Raw genomic sequence first — 13,797 nt, forward strand, 5'->3', positions numbered from 1 at the left:
GCAGTGGTTTTCTGACCTTTTTTTTTTCCAGGAGACCTCTATTTTAACAATCAAAATTCTTAAAACTGCTCTAAAGGATGCAAAAAATAACTATTGCTAGACTTGCTGGATAAAGCATAGAGGGACTGGCATCACAGCTGAACTGTTAACTGACTGAGCTAGACCTCGTAGCAGGAGGTAAAGCCTTCGATAAACATACAGAGACAACACATCAATAAGGCCTTAAGTAGCACCAGCTGTACACTGTCAACAATTTTCATATCTCATCTCATATCTACTCTCTCCCCAAGACATTATACCATAACACGAGAGACAGCAAAAAGCATTATGGGCTACATGGATTGAAATTGTCATTAAAATGGAATAAAATCACTCTCATTTAGTTTTAGTGGGGTTGAAATCTTTAGTGTAGACATAAAAACCGTGAGCTCTTATCATATTCAATACTGAATAATAATTAATTCTGCTGAGAAAATGTTTTCAAGGTATTCTCCTTCCAGGTTCCTCTGACTATGACCAATGAATTGTGATAATCCATATCCACGAGAGTGTAAATGCAGGACCCCTAATCTTACAAGATTGCATGTCACTTTCCTGAAAAAAAAAAAGAATTAGGTTTATACTATATACTTATCACTATCTATAATGAGTAATTGATGCTTGACCGCAAAACAATTGTGCTAAGGGGAAGAGCCAACAATTATGTTGGCACAGGAAAGTGATTTTTCCTTTGAAATACTACATCAAACCAAATCTGCCCTGGCCACACAATGAATGGAAAATAAAATCAGAAGCACATTCTCATCAAACACCTACTACAAAGGGAGCATGTACCAGCCAGGAGAGCTGCTGCTATGGAAACCAAGATGACTTTAAGTGACATGGAATCATTCCGTGAGGAGGTGAAAGCATGATAAAAATCTGCTCCTTATAACATATGCTACACAGACGAGCTATATTAATCACTACATAGACATAACTGTAAATAATGGGCTAAATACACAGTTTTTATTTTTGGGGGGAACTAATCCTTTAAATGTAGATTTGTTATTTCAAAAAAAAAAAAAATACTTGAATTTTTTCCTTTGAAATGTCAAGCATAATAAATGCACAATTTAAAACCCTTTCATTTTCATCCAAGAAAATATTCAAGTATTCATCCAAGAGGAAACCAAACTGCTTTATCTCTCTCACACAAACACACACATTACCATGGACCATTGACATGGCTGTGTCTAACAAGCCAGAAGCATGATACGCATCAGTTTGACAAGAGTCTGTCGTGTTTGAGAGACAGCGCACCCTCGCCCTCAGTGAATGTTACTTGCAGCAGACGCTGTAATGACATCATCAGGACTATGGTTGTTGGTCTATGGCTCTTGTATGGTTGCTAATGTATAGTCACGACTGTTTTTTGTGACAAAATCATACAGCAAGAAAAATGGCAAGAATGCTGTAAAAATGAAACTCTAAAAAGAAGCTCTAATCTCTATAGTATTTGCCATTTTTATATGTATAGCTGGGAGTTGATTCCAAAAAGAATCAATTCTTTGACTCAGGGGCATCAAGTGGACTCTTATGCTTTGAATCAGTTTCTTTTAGGTAAATCGACTCATTCAAAGGGCATTCAACCTGACTGTGTCTATTACTCGGATTATAAAATAACTGATGAGCCATAACAGCAAGTACTGAGAATTCTGATTCAGCCCAGTGAGTCAAATTTTACAATTCTGCTCAGTTAACAATCAGTTGAAATGAGTGAGTCTTTGAATCATTCATTGATTTGAACACATTATTTTTTCTTACCATTCAAGAAAAGTAGTCCGGAATCAAGTCTTGAATTTGATTCTGAAAACTAGGAATCAAGAGACCACCCCTATTCATATGTAACTACTCTGTTCATATGTAAAAGCGTAGATCTAGCTAGTGTTGTAGTACTCTTGAGTCCAAGTCTAAGACTATATTTTTGTGGCACTCGGTTTCAACTCAGACTCACTCGTTCCTCTTCAGGGTAGTGTTTCAACAGACATTCATAAGTTCTTACGTAAACTGGAATGTAAAGTCCAAACTAGAGGCTTAGAATCTACTAGCTATCTACAGCTAGCTTGGTTGCACCATTAGTTTGTAAGGCATAGTGTATCTAGTAGTTGCATAATATGACATTTACTTTCAATAAGCCAATAGCAGCCTTCAAAATCATGAGCAGAAGATATGTAGAAACAGCATGAATTTGTAACGTCCGAACAGGCAAGAAGATAAGGTGAGGCAAAGTGGATCTATATGCAGCATTTTACTTTAATGAATAAATCAAAGCACAAATACAACAAGGTGATAATCCATTGAATACGAAAAACAGTGTGCGTTAATCACAAGCAACAGTGAACAAAGAATAGAACAAACAGAGGGCAATATATACAGCGAAAGTGATAGCAGGTGCTACAAACAATGAGTAACTATGACAACAAACAAAAACATGACAGTAAGAGTCCCTAGAGCAACCCACATAGGAGCCAGGAGGAGGACGACCCATGGCGGAACCAATGGAGAGAGAAGCCAGGGCAATGCCCAGAGTCCACCTGACAAAAGTGAAGCTGGGAGTGGTGGAGACCCAGGTGAAGTCCAAGGGATGGAGAGACCAGGCAACACCGGAGGACAAGGAGGCCACGGCGGAGCGAGTGGCCAAGGTGGAACCAGGATGCTGGAGAACTGAGGAGGAGCCAGAGGGCAGGAGAAGCCCGACCTGAGGGGCGAGAAGTCAGGAGGCAGAGCGATGACTGACAAAGGCCGAGGGAGTGATGAGCCAAGGTGGAGCCGATATGTCGACGGGCTAAGGTGGTGTAATGGGCTTAGAGGCTCAAGACGGAGCTGGGGCTGGGAAGTCCCAGGCAGAGCCATATTGCTGGGCATGACCAGCAGAGGAGGGGTAGCCAAGAAGCTGGAGGGAACCAGCGGAGACAAGGAGACCTGAAATGGGACTGGCGTAGATGAGGACGACTTGGGACTGGGCTAAGCCAGCAAAGATGAAGGTGACTTGGGACTGGGCTGAACCAGTGGAGATGAAGGTGACTTGAGACTGGGCTAAACCAGTGGAGCGATTGGGAGCAGGCTGAACTACCGGAGACAAAGGCAACTTGGGACTGGGCTGAACCAGCAGAGATGAAGGCAACTTGGGACTGGGCTGAACCAGCAGAGATGAAGGCAACTTGGGACTGGGCTAAACCAGTGGAGCGATTTGGGACTGGGCTGAACCAGCAGAGAGGAAGGCAACTTGGGACTGGGCTGAGCCAGAGGAGACAAAGGCGACTTGGGATTGGGCTGAACCAGCAGAGACGAAGGTAACTTTGGACTGGGCTGAGCCAGAGGAGACAAAGGTGACTTGGGACTGGGCTGAATCAGCAGAGGCGAAGGCAACTTGGGACTGGGCTGAGCCAGAGGAGACAAAGGTGACTTGGGACTGGGCTGAATCAGCAGAGGCGAAGGCAACTTGGGACTGGGCTGAACTAGCGGAGACAAAGGCAACTTGGGTGGAGCGATTTGGGACTGGGCTGAACCAGCAGAGACAAAGGCAACTTGGGACTGGGCTGAACCAGAGGAGACAAAGGCTACTTGGGACTGGGCTGAACCAGCAGAGACGAAGGTAACTTGCGACTGGGCTTAACCAGTGGAGCAATTTGGGAGTGGGTTGAACTAGCGGAGACGAAGGCAACTTGGGACTGGGCTGAACCAGCGGAGCAATTTGGGAGCGGGCTGAACCAGCGGAGACGAAGGCGATTTGATACTAAATATCAACATCATCACACATGTCTAAAGAATTGACGTTTGTAAAACAAGAGCTTATTGATGCAATTCACTCAATCTACTGTTTTATTCCAAATTCCTGGTCAGAGGCATTTTTAAACATTTAGTTTACACGTAGAGTTACATTTCAACTAAGTTTAATGGCGCAACGCAAACATTTAGTAGTGCACAAGCTTTAACTTGGTAAACCAGCCCCAAATGAGCTGGTCTCGACTACATCACCGGTCCTAGTGCACATGTATTTTGATAGTCAAAACAATTAGATTCCTGCTATATGATTGTGTCTGACACATGTGGCAATACCCTCACAACAGTTCCAGTAATTTGATTTCTTGTCAATAGTATGTGTATGTGAAAGATAAACAGCAATACTTACTCTGTGTTATGAGTGTCAATTGTATGGAAAAGCTCCTTTAATTCATCTCCTGACAGAACACCATCTGAGAAATAAGCCTTGAACTCATCAAAGGACAGCTTCCCATCATCTTTTGAGAGGAAAATGTGGTTAAAAATTCGCCTTGAAAAACAAAATTGAACTCATAAAAGTATTTCAACATTAATAAAGACAGTGGTGATCTATAAATGAGAAAGAAAGTAAAGTTCATCATCCTTCAGACTATGACTATTCAGCTCATGCACATCAGATGATCAGATCTCAGGTGTTTGGGAAAAACATGCACACAGACACCACAAGATAATGTTTGCGACAGAGCTGAGGGCTTGTGTTAGTTGGTGCAGACACACAGAGGTTTTTAAACAAACAGTGACAGGTGAGTCACGCCGAGCTATACTCAAAATAGAATAGATGTACTGCTGCACATGCAGAGTGCTGTACACCTATATACAATATGAAATAAAATGCAGTAAAGGAACCTTAAAATGAACACAATATGAGGAAGAGGGAAAGAGATCTACAAATATCCTTGTGACTGACTACATAAGCCTATATTGTGCATTACTATTGCATTGACTGACATGATAGAATCCAATTTGTTGTTAGAGCCAGAACTTATTATCCATTCTTCAAAATGTAGTTTACATACTGTATATAATAGTAATTTTATAATTTATATTTAGTTTCAATACACACGATTTCTCAGACATAACTTACAATTCTCACCCTTCAGATACATAAACTTACAATAATGTTTTCTTTAAAATAATTTTAATCGTATGCAATTATCTGTAAATGAATGAACATAATATTAGTTGGATCACCAAACTTTGTGTTTCAATGAACTGAAAATGTTAAGTCAACCAGATTACTTAAGTTAAACCAGCAAATAATTTTTTTTACAGTGTATGCTAAAGCAAAGTAACTGAGTTTGAATTCCGATGCCTAAACTCATCTTCTAAATCAATGGAATTTTTTAAAATTCTGAACTATAAGAGGGAGTGTTGGGGAGGAGCACAGTGACATTTGTTTGTTATCACTCTACTAAAATATTGACTAACATTAGGAAACGTATGGACAGTCTAGTGTTTCCATGACAACAGAGCAACAGCATAGGCTGGGAATGGACAACCATTCAAACATATGGAGGCATCAAGTAATGACCACTAGTCTATAACAAACAGTTTATTATGCAGGTGAACAACAAGTGCACTTTAAAAGACAGAAAGGCAATGCCTTACCATTTTTGTCAGCTCTTCTCAGTATCTGAAAGCAAACAGGACAACATCAGTTCATAGTCAGGAGAAGTCATGCTGCGTTGATCATGTAAAGGGACTCTAGCACTGTAAATTATTTAGGTCGAGTCCTAAAAAGAGCAGTGATGAAAGAAAAAGTGATGATGGCTATGTTGACTTTGAACACCCAGGCGCACTGTAGCAGTCTGTTAAATAAAGTCCCAATTCACAGCAAGAATGCTCACACTCTAAATATGGTCTTCTGCTATAGGCATGCCAAGACTATGCTGAATTTAGCTTCCTCCTTAGAGGAGTGAAAAACTATGCCACCAATCTGTCAGGGCCCGGTGGTTCCTTATTCCAGTATGATAATTAACAATACACACCTCATGTCCCGGGGGAAGCTCTTTAGACAGCATACTACAATTTAATTAGCAATTCAAACTGCACTCCATGTCTTTGCGGTTAAAGAAGATCTGCATATATTATAGAGCAGAAAAGAGACTATTTAATAACTAAACGTTCATGTGAATAAACTAATTAACAATATGCTAATTAACAATACGCATAATAACTGCAAACATAAAAATGCAATGAGTAATAATGAGTGCTCTGAGCACAGTGCATTACATAAGCCTATGAATATCTATGAAGGATGCCAGTCTCACATGACCTGAACACTTCAAGATCAAGACCTGAGATCAGTATAATAACTAAATGCAGACATCCCAAAGGTGCTCTATTGGATTGAGATCTGGTGATGGTGAAGGCCATTTGAGTATAGTGAACTTATTGTTATGTTCAAGAAACCAGTTTTAGATGATTTGAGCTTTGTGACATGGTGTGTTATCCAGCTGGAAGTAGCTATAAGAAGATGGGTACACTGTGGTCATAAAGGGTTGGACATGGTCAGCAACAATACTCAGGTAGGCTGTGCCGTTTAAAGGTGCCCTTGAATGAAAAATTGAATTTATCTTGGCATAGTCAAATAACAAGAGTTCAGTACATGGAAATGACATACAGTGAGTCTCAAACTCCATTGTTTCCTCCTTCTTACATAAATCTCATTTGTTTAAAAGACCTCCGAAGAACAGGCGAATCTCAACATAACGCCGACTGTTACGTAACAGTTGGGGTGTACGCCCCAATATTTGCATATGCCAGCCCATGTTTCCAACATTATGAAAGGCATTAGACAAGGGCAGCCAGTATTAACGTCTGGATCTGCACAGGTGAATCAACAGACTAGGTAAGCAAGCAAGAACAATAGCGAAAAATGGCAGATGGAGCAATAATAACTGACATGATCCATGATATCATGATATTTTTAGTGATATTTGTAAATTGTCTTTCTAAATGTTTCGTTAGCATGTTGCTAATCTACTGTTAAATGTGGTTAAAGTTACCATCGTTTCTTACTGTATTCGCGGAGACAAGAGCCGTCGCTATTTTCATTATTAAACACTTGTAGTCTGTATAATTCATAAACACAACTTCATTCTTTATAAATCTCTCCAACAGTGTAGCATTAGCCGTTAGCCACGGAGCACAGCCTCAAATTCATTCAGAATCAATGTTAACAATATAACAGTATACAATACTCACATAATCCGACGCATGCATGCCGCATGCATGACGAACACTTTGTAAAGATCCATTTGAGGGTTATATTAGCTGTGTAAACTTTGTTTATGCACTGTTCAAGGCAAGCGCGAGCTCCGTGGGCGTGGAGCGCGCCATTTAAAGGGCCAGTAGCCCTGAATCGGCTCATTTATAATGATGCCCCAAAATAGGCAGTTAAAAAAATTAATTAAAAAAAAAATAATCTATGGGGTATTTTGAGCTGAAACTTCACAGACACATTCAGGGGACACCTTAGACTTATATTACATCTTTTTTTTAAAAGTTCTAGGGCACCTTTCAAGAATACTCAGTTGGTACTAAGGTGCCCAAAGGGTGCCAAGAAAATATCCCCCACACCATTACACCACCACCACCACCAGCCTGAACCATTGATACAAGGAAGGATGGATCCATGCTTTCATGTTGTTTACACCAAATTCTGACCCTACCATCTGATTGCTGCAGCAGAAATCAAGACTCAGCAAACCAGGCAAAATTTTTCCAATTTTGGTGAGCCCGTGTGAATTGTAGCCTCAGTTTCCTGTTCTTAGCTAACAGGAGTGCAGTAGCCCATCTGCTTCAAGGTTCGATGTGTTGAGCATTCGGAGATGCTCTCCTGCATACCTCAGTTGTAACGAGTGGTTATTTGAGTTACTGTTCCCTTCCATCAGCTCGAACCAGTCTGGCCATTCTCTCCTGACCTCTGACATCAACAAGGCATTTTCGCCCATAGAACTGCCGCTCACTGGATATTTTATCTTTTTCTGACCATTTTCTGTAAACCCTGTGGTTGTGCATGAAAATCCCTGTATCAGCAGTTTCTGAAATACTCAGACCAGCTCGTCTGGCACCAACAACCATGCCACATTCAAAGTCATTTAAATCACCTTTCTTCCCCATTTCTGTACTCAGTTTGAACTTCAGCATATCGTCTTTTCTAATGCTGCCTTCATGTGCTATCGGAAACTTGATAATTCGAAATTTGAGGGCGTTCATGTGCAATTTTTAAGTAGGAAACTCATATTTAAGATAATTCCGAGAGCACGTGAAGGCAGCATTTATGCATCGAGTTGCTGCCATGTGATTGGCTGATTAGATATAGACAAAACGGAAAAATTTAGACACTGAAGAAAATGTAACTGCATCTATGTAACTCGAAAAAAATAAAACAATAAATAAATACGTTAAATGTTAATAACTATTAAGCAGATTAATAAAACTTGGGGAGCCTTGAAGTAAATTTAATTTACTAAAATGAAAGGTCAATCAATCTGCAAGTGGACTCAATACAAACCCCTATACAGCACTGTGGAACAGGTTCTTTTACGTTTCCACTTTCCCTTTATCGTTCAGCACATTAATTCAGTATTACAATCAGATAAGATTTTTTAAAATACTCACATCCAGAAATATTGACATTCCTTTCTTTAACTCGATGGGAGTGCTGGCTTCATCTGAAAGTGAATGCACCTCTTCAGAGCAATCCATAGTGATTCCTCGTGATAAATAAATATCTAACTTTCCTTTCAGCTATAATAACGTTTAATTCATCCACACAAGTGCGCGTGCAGAGAGAACGAGTGCGCGTTCTGCAGTGTGTAGCTGTAATGCGCGTGAAAGGAATCTCCCGCTGTACTCCAGTGATGAGCCACAGGTCTCCTGATGCTGCGCAGCGCACCAATGACATTCGCTTTGTGGTGTGCAATCACGCTAGTTATTACTTCCTACCTGTCTCAGCGGGGATAAACAATTTTGTTACTCTCTCACCATGAAGATAGTTTTTACAATGCGTTTCTTAATGTTTGTTGTGTTACAAATGACAGAATAATGGAAAACTAGGCTATATACGCCATTAAGTTCATATAGCCTAGTGTTACAGGAGAATTACATTTTAAGGCATTGTTCCTACACCAACAATGAAAATGTTGTCATAATTCTCATGTTTCAAATCTGTATGACTTTCTTTCCTCTGGAATGCAAATGGAGAAGAATGTCCTAGTTGTTCTTTTCCATGGAAAGAAATTGAATAGTGCACAAAAATGTAACAAAAATAAGAAACTTTATTACTCAGCTGTTTGGAACAACATGATGAGTACATAATGATATAATAATGATCATGCACGCACACACACACACACACACACACACACACACACACACACACACACACACACACACACTATTTACTTTTAATCACGTAAAAACGATTTCTGTGAGATCAAGTAACTGTAAAAATCACTTTTAGCTTAGATGACAGATGGCAATTCCTTGCCATGAAGCACAAATTTAGTACATTGAAGGTGAAACAGCAGCGACATCTTGTGGTAAAACATGCCAACATCAGAAACATCATGTTAAAAGTTTATTAAACAAAAATAAACCGATTCTTGAGACTTTGGTCAAATCATGTCGCACGCTTCCGCCAGAGATTTTTTTTTTTTTTAATGTTCAAATGAATCAGAGATGATCACTTATTACATTATTTAAAATAAAAGGTCCCAATACTAGGTTTTTCACAGCTTTGCTATAGAAGAACCATTTTTTTCCACTATAAATTTTTCCACTATAAAGTACAATTCTATTTAAAGAATTCCATGAATATTAAATAAAGAACCTTTTTTTTTTTCTTTTTTGGTTAAAAATGATCCAAAATCATTTTTTGAGCAAGTACATAACCAGCCAGTGTTCAAAACTATCACCTTACCTTAGCCTGATTCACAACGGTAAGCTTGTAATAATGTTTTCTAAAAAAATCAGTACTGGTGGGTTTCCGTGGGAAATTTGAGCATGCAGCCATTGGTCTTTGCGTCTTTACATCACGTCTGTTTACATGAAGAAGGAGTACTAGCTAGTTAGGCTACATGGCATGTGAGGACGCTGCTGGTAGCAGATCATTTATAGCCTTTTCTCACAGCAGCTGGAATAATTATCATTTTGATGGCAAATTGTAAACCAGAAAGGTCCAAATGACAATCATCAGTGAGAACTGGATATTCAGCCATGGTCAAAAGCAAAAGACAGAAATTGAAACCTACAGGTAACACTTATATGCACTAAATACATAGTCATGCAATGCTGATGTTCTTAACTAACATTTTGAGATCAAATTATAACAATAATAATTTGCATGGTTTGACGTTATCCGAGCTAAGCGATCGTTAGATTTAATCACCATTGTTAGCGCGATTTATTGTAATGCTTTTTTTCCTCAGTAGGTCAGAACAAAAGTGGCAGACATGTTACTTACTTGTTCACATGGCATTTTATGGCGAAAATTCTTATTTTAGACATACTTCCAAGACATAGAATCTGTGATTCCGAAGTACAGTATCCACGCCGATTCATCTGCGCTCAGAAGCCGTGCCAATGCACAATCCACGTAAAGATGATAATTCCACAAATAACTGCAATTGCAGGTTTCAAACAGAGATGGCGACAAAGAGGCAAAACTTACGGACTGCAGCTTTAAAAGTGTTTTAAAAAAATACAGTAGGCATAAATTGTAGGCCTAAATGTTAAGTTACATTTTAGCAATTACTAGTTGAAGCTCACTAATGGGACAGTTGCTAAATCCCACAAAAAAAATAAAAATAACACAGAATTAAATAAGCAACTCTGTGACCCATGCAGCTACACTAAAATACTACAAGGTTTATGATTAAGCTGCCATTCAAAAACCCCTTGACAAAGGTCAATGCACCAATGATCTTTTGTAAAGAGAACAAAAACATTACCCTTGAACAGAGCGCATGAATGTAGTGTGGTTGGATAAGTCAGTTTTACAACATTTATCTGTTTACTTATGGACAAAGCCAAATGTTGCGTTCAGCCCACAATGTCTAAAATCAAAGATGATCCATAATGACGTAACCGACAGGTCTGATGATTGCTCAATGTGGTATTATCTAAATGAATGGCTATGATGCAAAGCCGGTACTCTCAAGTCATTCCAATATTCCAATCTGATAATATTCCCATAAATACTGATAAAATAGTTCAAAAGTGATTTCATGAAAACCAGTGTAAAGTCCAATGCCTCCATAACCTTCCACTCACAAAATCTATTAGTCTTTGAACTATGATGGTCCATTCTGGTATGCAGAGTACAAAACAGACACCACTTTCATCTGGCAAACAACCAGATGCTTATCGTCATCAGCAATTGTGAAGTATACAAACTACTATACAGTTAAGGGCTTGTGTGACAGAATTCCGAGAAGAAGAGGATCTGTTGGTGAAGGGTGTCAGATATCAAAATGATCAGCATTGCTAAGACTGGAGGCTTTTGACTAGCCATTATAGGGGCAATTATTACTTTTTACTTTTATCTTTTAAATAAAACCCCTGTTTTTGTTAAAGCAGTTTTATTTTCTTACTATTTGAACTGAGTGCATTTACATGAATCCCTATTTGAAACACAATGAGAGGACTTTAAACACACACACACACTCAAAACAATGGAAGAATTGGGATTTGTCAACCTATCAGTGTGCTTCAGTAGATTTACAAAGCAAACAAGATTTGTATTTGCTAAAGGAAAAGTAGTGACTGCTAGGCAGCATTGAATTTTAAAGTAACCCCTGACTTTGATTCTATCCAAATTAAATTCTATATCAGAGCAGCTTTGCTGTTGTCATGAGAATCGTTGTGCATGAGAGTATTGTTGCTTTTTGAAGGCTGAATATTCCATCAGTGAAAGTCAACAGAAGATTCTCAAACTTTAATCTTCAATTTCTTATAAAACTTAGAAATTAATTATGCCAACATACCAAAACAAATGCTGACATTATCTGCAAAATAAAGTTTGAGTCTATACATTAAGCCGGTTTAGACCGAATTAATTGGACTGAACCTGCACTCTAAAAAATAAAACATTGGTTTAACAAAAAAAAAAATATATATATATGTTAACGTTTTTCACTAGAATTTTTAACTTAAGCCAATTGGGAGAATTACATTAATTCAAAGCAATATTTTGAGTTGATCCAACATAATGTTTTAAGTAAGGTGAAGATGTTTTTTTGCCACAATAAAAACACATTTCTAAGTAACATGAACTTAAAAATTGTCAACATGAATGCAACTATTTAAGTTGATCCAACGTAATGTTTTAAGTAAGGTGAAGACGCTTTTTGGACACAATAAAACACATTTCTAAGTAACATGAACTTAAAAATTGTCAACATGAATGCAACTATTTAAGTTGATCCAACATAATGTTTTAAGTAAGGTGAAGACGCTTTTTGGACACAATAAAACACATTTCTAAGTAACATGAACTTACCAAGCACCACTTGTCACCATGATGGTAAATCTCCAAAAACCCACATTAACAGAAACTCTTCTAAATTAGCATAACAAAACACTAATTACTGCTAAATCTCCCTTACCATTAATCTTGTGAAACAAAACAAACATTATATAACACTTAATTTTAGCATTTACTCTCCCTTTCAAGTGCCATGGGCAAAGCATGATGGGAAATATAAATCCCAGCCCAGTTTCACTTAACTTAAGTTCGTCTAAATTAAAAGAAGTGTTCATACTGCTCAAAACAATGAAACACGTTTACACGTCATCAGATTGTATTTTACGTCAACAGAACTTAAAATTAAATACATTTTTGATTAACTGAAAATGTTAAACTATGACAAGTCATGATAGTATATTGAATCAATAGGCATAATTTGTGTGTCATCCAAGCTCAATAAAATAACAATTACAAGTAAAAAGTCTAACAGCATTTCAGAACTTGATTTTTTATTTCACAACAGTATATATATTTAAGTAATGACTAAAGGTCCCCTGAATTAGTTTTTAGAGTGTGTATTTTAACTATGATATGATCAAATGAATCAATTAAATAAAATAGTATATTTTCCAACCTCTTAAAAATGATCAGTGAAATATTCCCATTAGTAAATGTACTTTCTTAAAGTATATACACAATCAGTCAAATATTTGGAAACATTAATATTTTTAATGTTTTTGAACGAAGTCTGGAAGGATGCATTTATTTCATAATAAATACAGAAAAAACAATAATATTGTGAAATATTATTACAATATAAAAATTATGATTTTGTATTTTAATATACTTTAAAATATAATTTATTTCTGTGATGCAAAGCTGAATTTTCAGCATCATTTCTCCAGTCTTTAGTGTCACATGATCCTTCAGAAATCATTCTAATATGCTGATTTGATACTCAGTTATTATCAATATTGAAAACAGTTGTGTTGCTTAATATTTTTTTGGAACCTGTGATACTTTTTTCAGGATTCACTGATGAATAAAAGGTTCAAAAGAACAGCATTTATTGAAAATATAAATCTTTTCTAACAATATAAATCTTAACTATCACTTTTTATCCATTTAATAGATCCGTGCTGAATAAAAGTAATAATTTCTTTCAAAAAAAAAGAAAGAAAAAAATTGCTGAACCCAAACTTTTAAACGGTAGTGTATATTGTTATAAAAGATTTCTTAAAATAAATGCTGATATTTTCTAATTTTTTATTCATCAAAGAATCCTGAAAAGGTATCACAGGTTATAAAATAATATTAAGCAGCACAACTGTTTTGGAATGATTTCTTAAGGATCATGTGACACTGAAGACTGGAGTAATGATGCTGAATTCAGCTTTGCATCACAGAAATAAATTACATTTTAAAGTATATTAAAATAGAAAACAATAATTTTAAATTGTAATAATATTTCACAATATTATTACTTTTTCTGTATT

General features: G+C 37.3%; 1 protein-coding gene across 1 annotated transcript in view; it reads right to left on the minus strand.

The window, feature by feature from the left end:
• Positions 1-8,743, minus strand: part of necab1 (N-terminal EF-hand calcium binding protein 1) — a 45,414-nt gene extending 36,671 nt beyond the window's left edge. The window contains exons 1-3 of the mRNA XM_048201312.1: positions 8,452-8,743; positions 5,434-5,458; positions 4,175-4,283 (exon numbers count right to left, since the gene is read on the minus strand). Coding sequence (XP_048057269.1) covers positions 4,175-4,283; positions 5,434-5,458; positions 8,452-8,538 — 221 coding nt within the window. The 5' untranslated portion in view covers positions 8,539-8,743. The remainder of the gene's footprint in view (positions 1-4,174; positions 4,284-5,433; positions 5,459-8,451) is intronic.
• Positions 8,744-13,797: the final 5,054 nt, after the last annotated feature.

This window comes from Megalobrama amblycephala, linkage group LG9, assembly GCF_018812025.1.
Source record: "Megalobrama amblycephala isolate DHTTF-2021 linkage group LG9, ASM1881202v1, whole genome shotgun sequence".
In the NCBI taxonomy this organism is placed as follows: Eukaryota; Metazoa; Chordata; class Actinopteri; order Cypriniformes; family Xenocyprididae; genus Megalobrama; species Megalobrama amblycephala.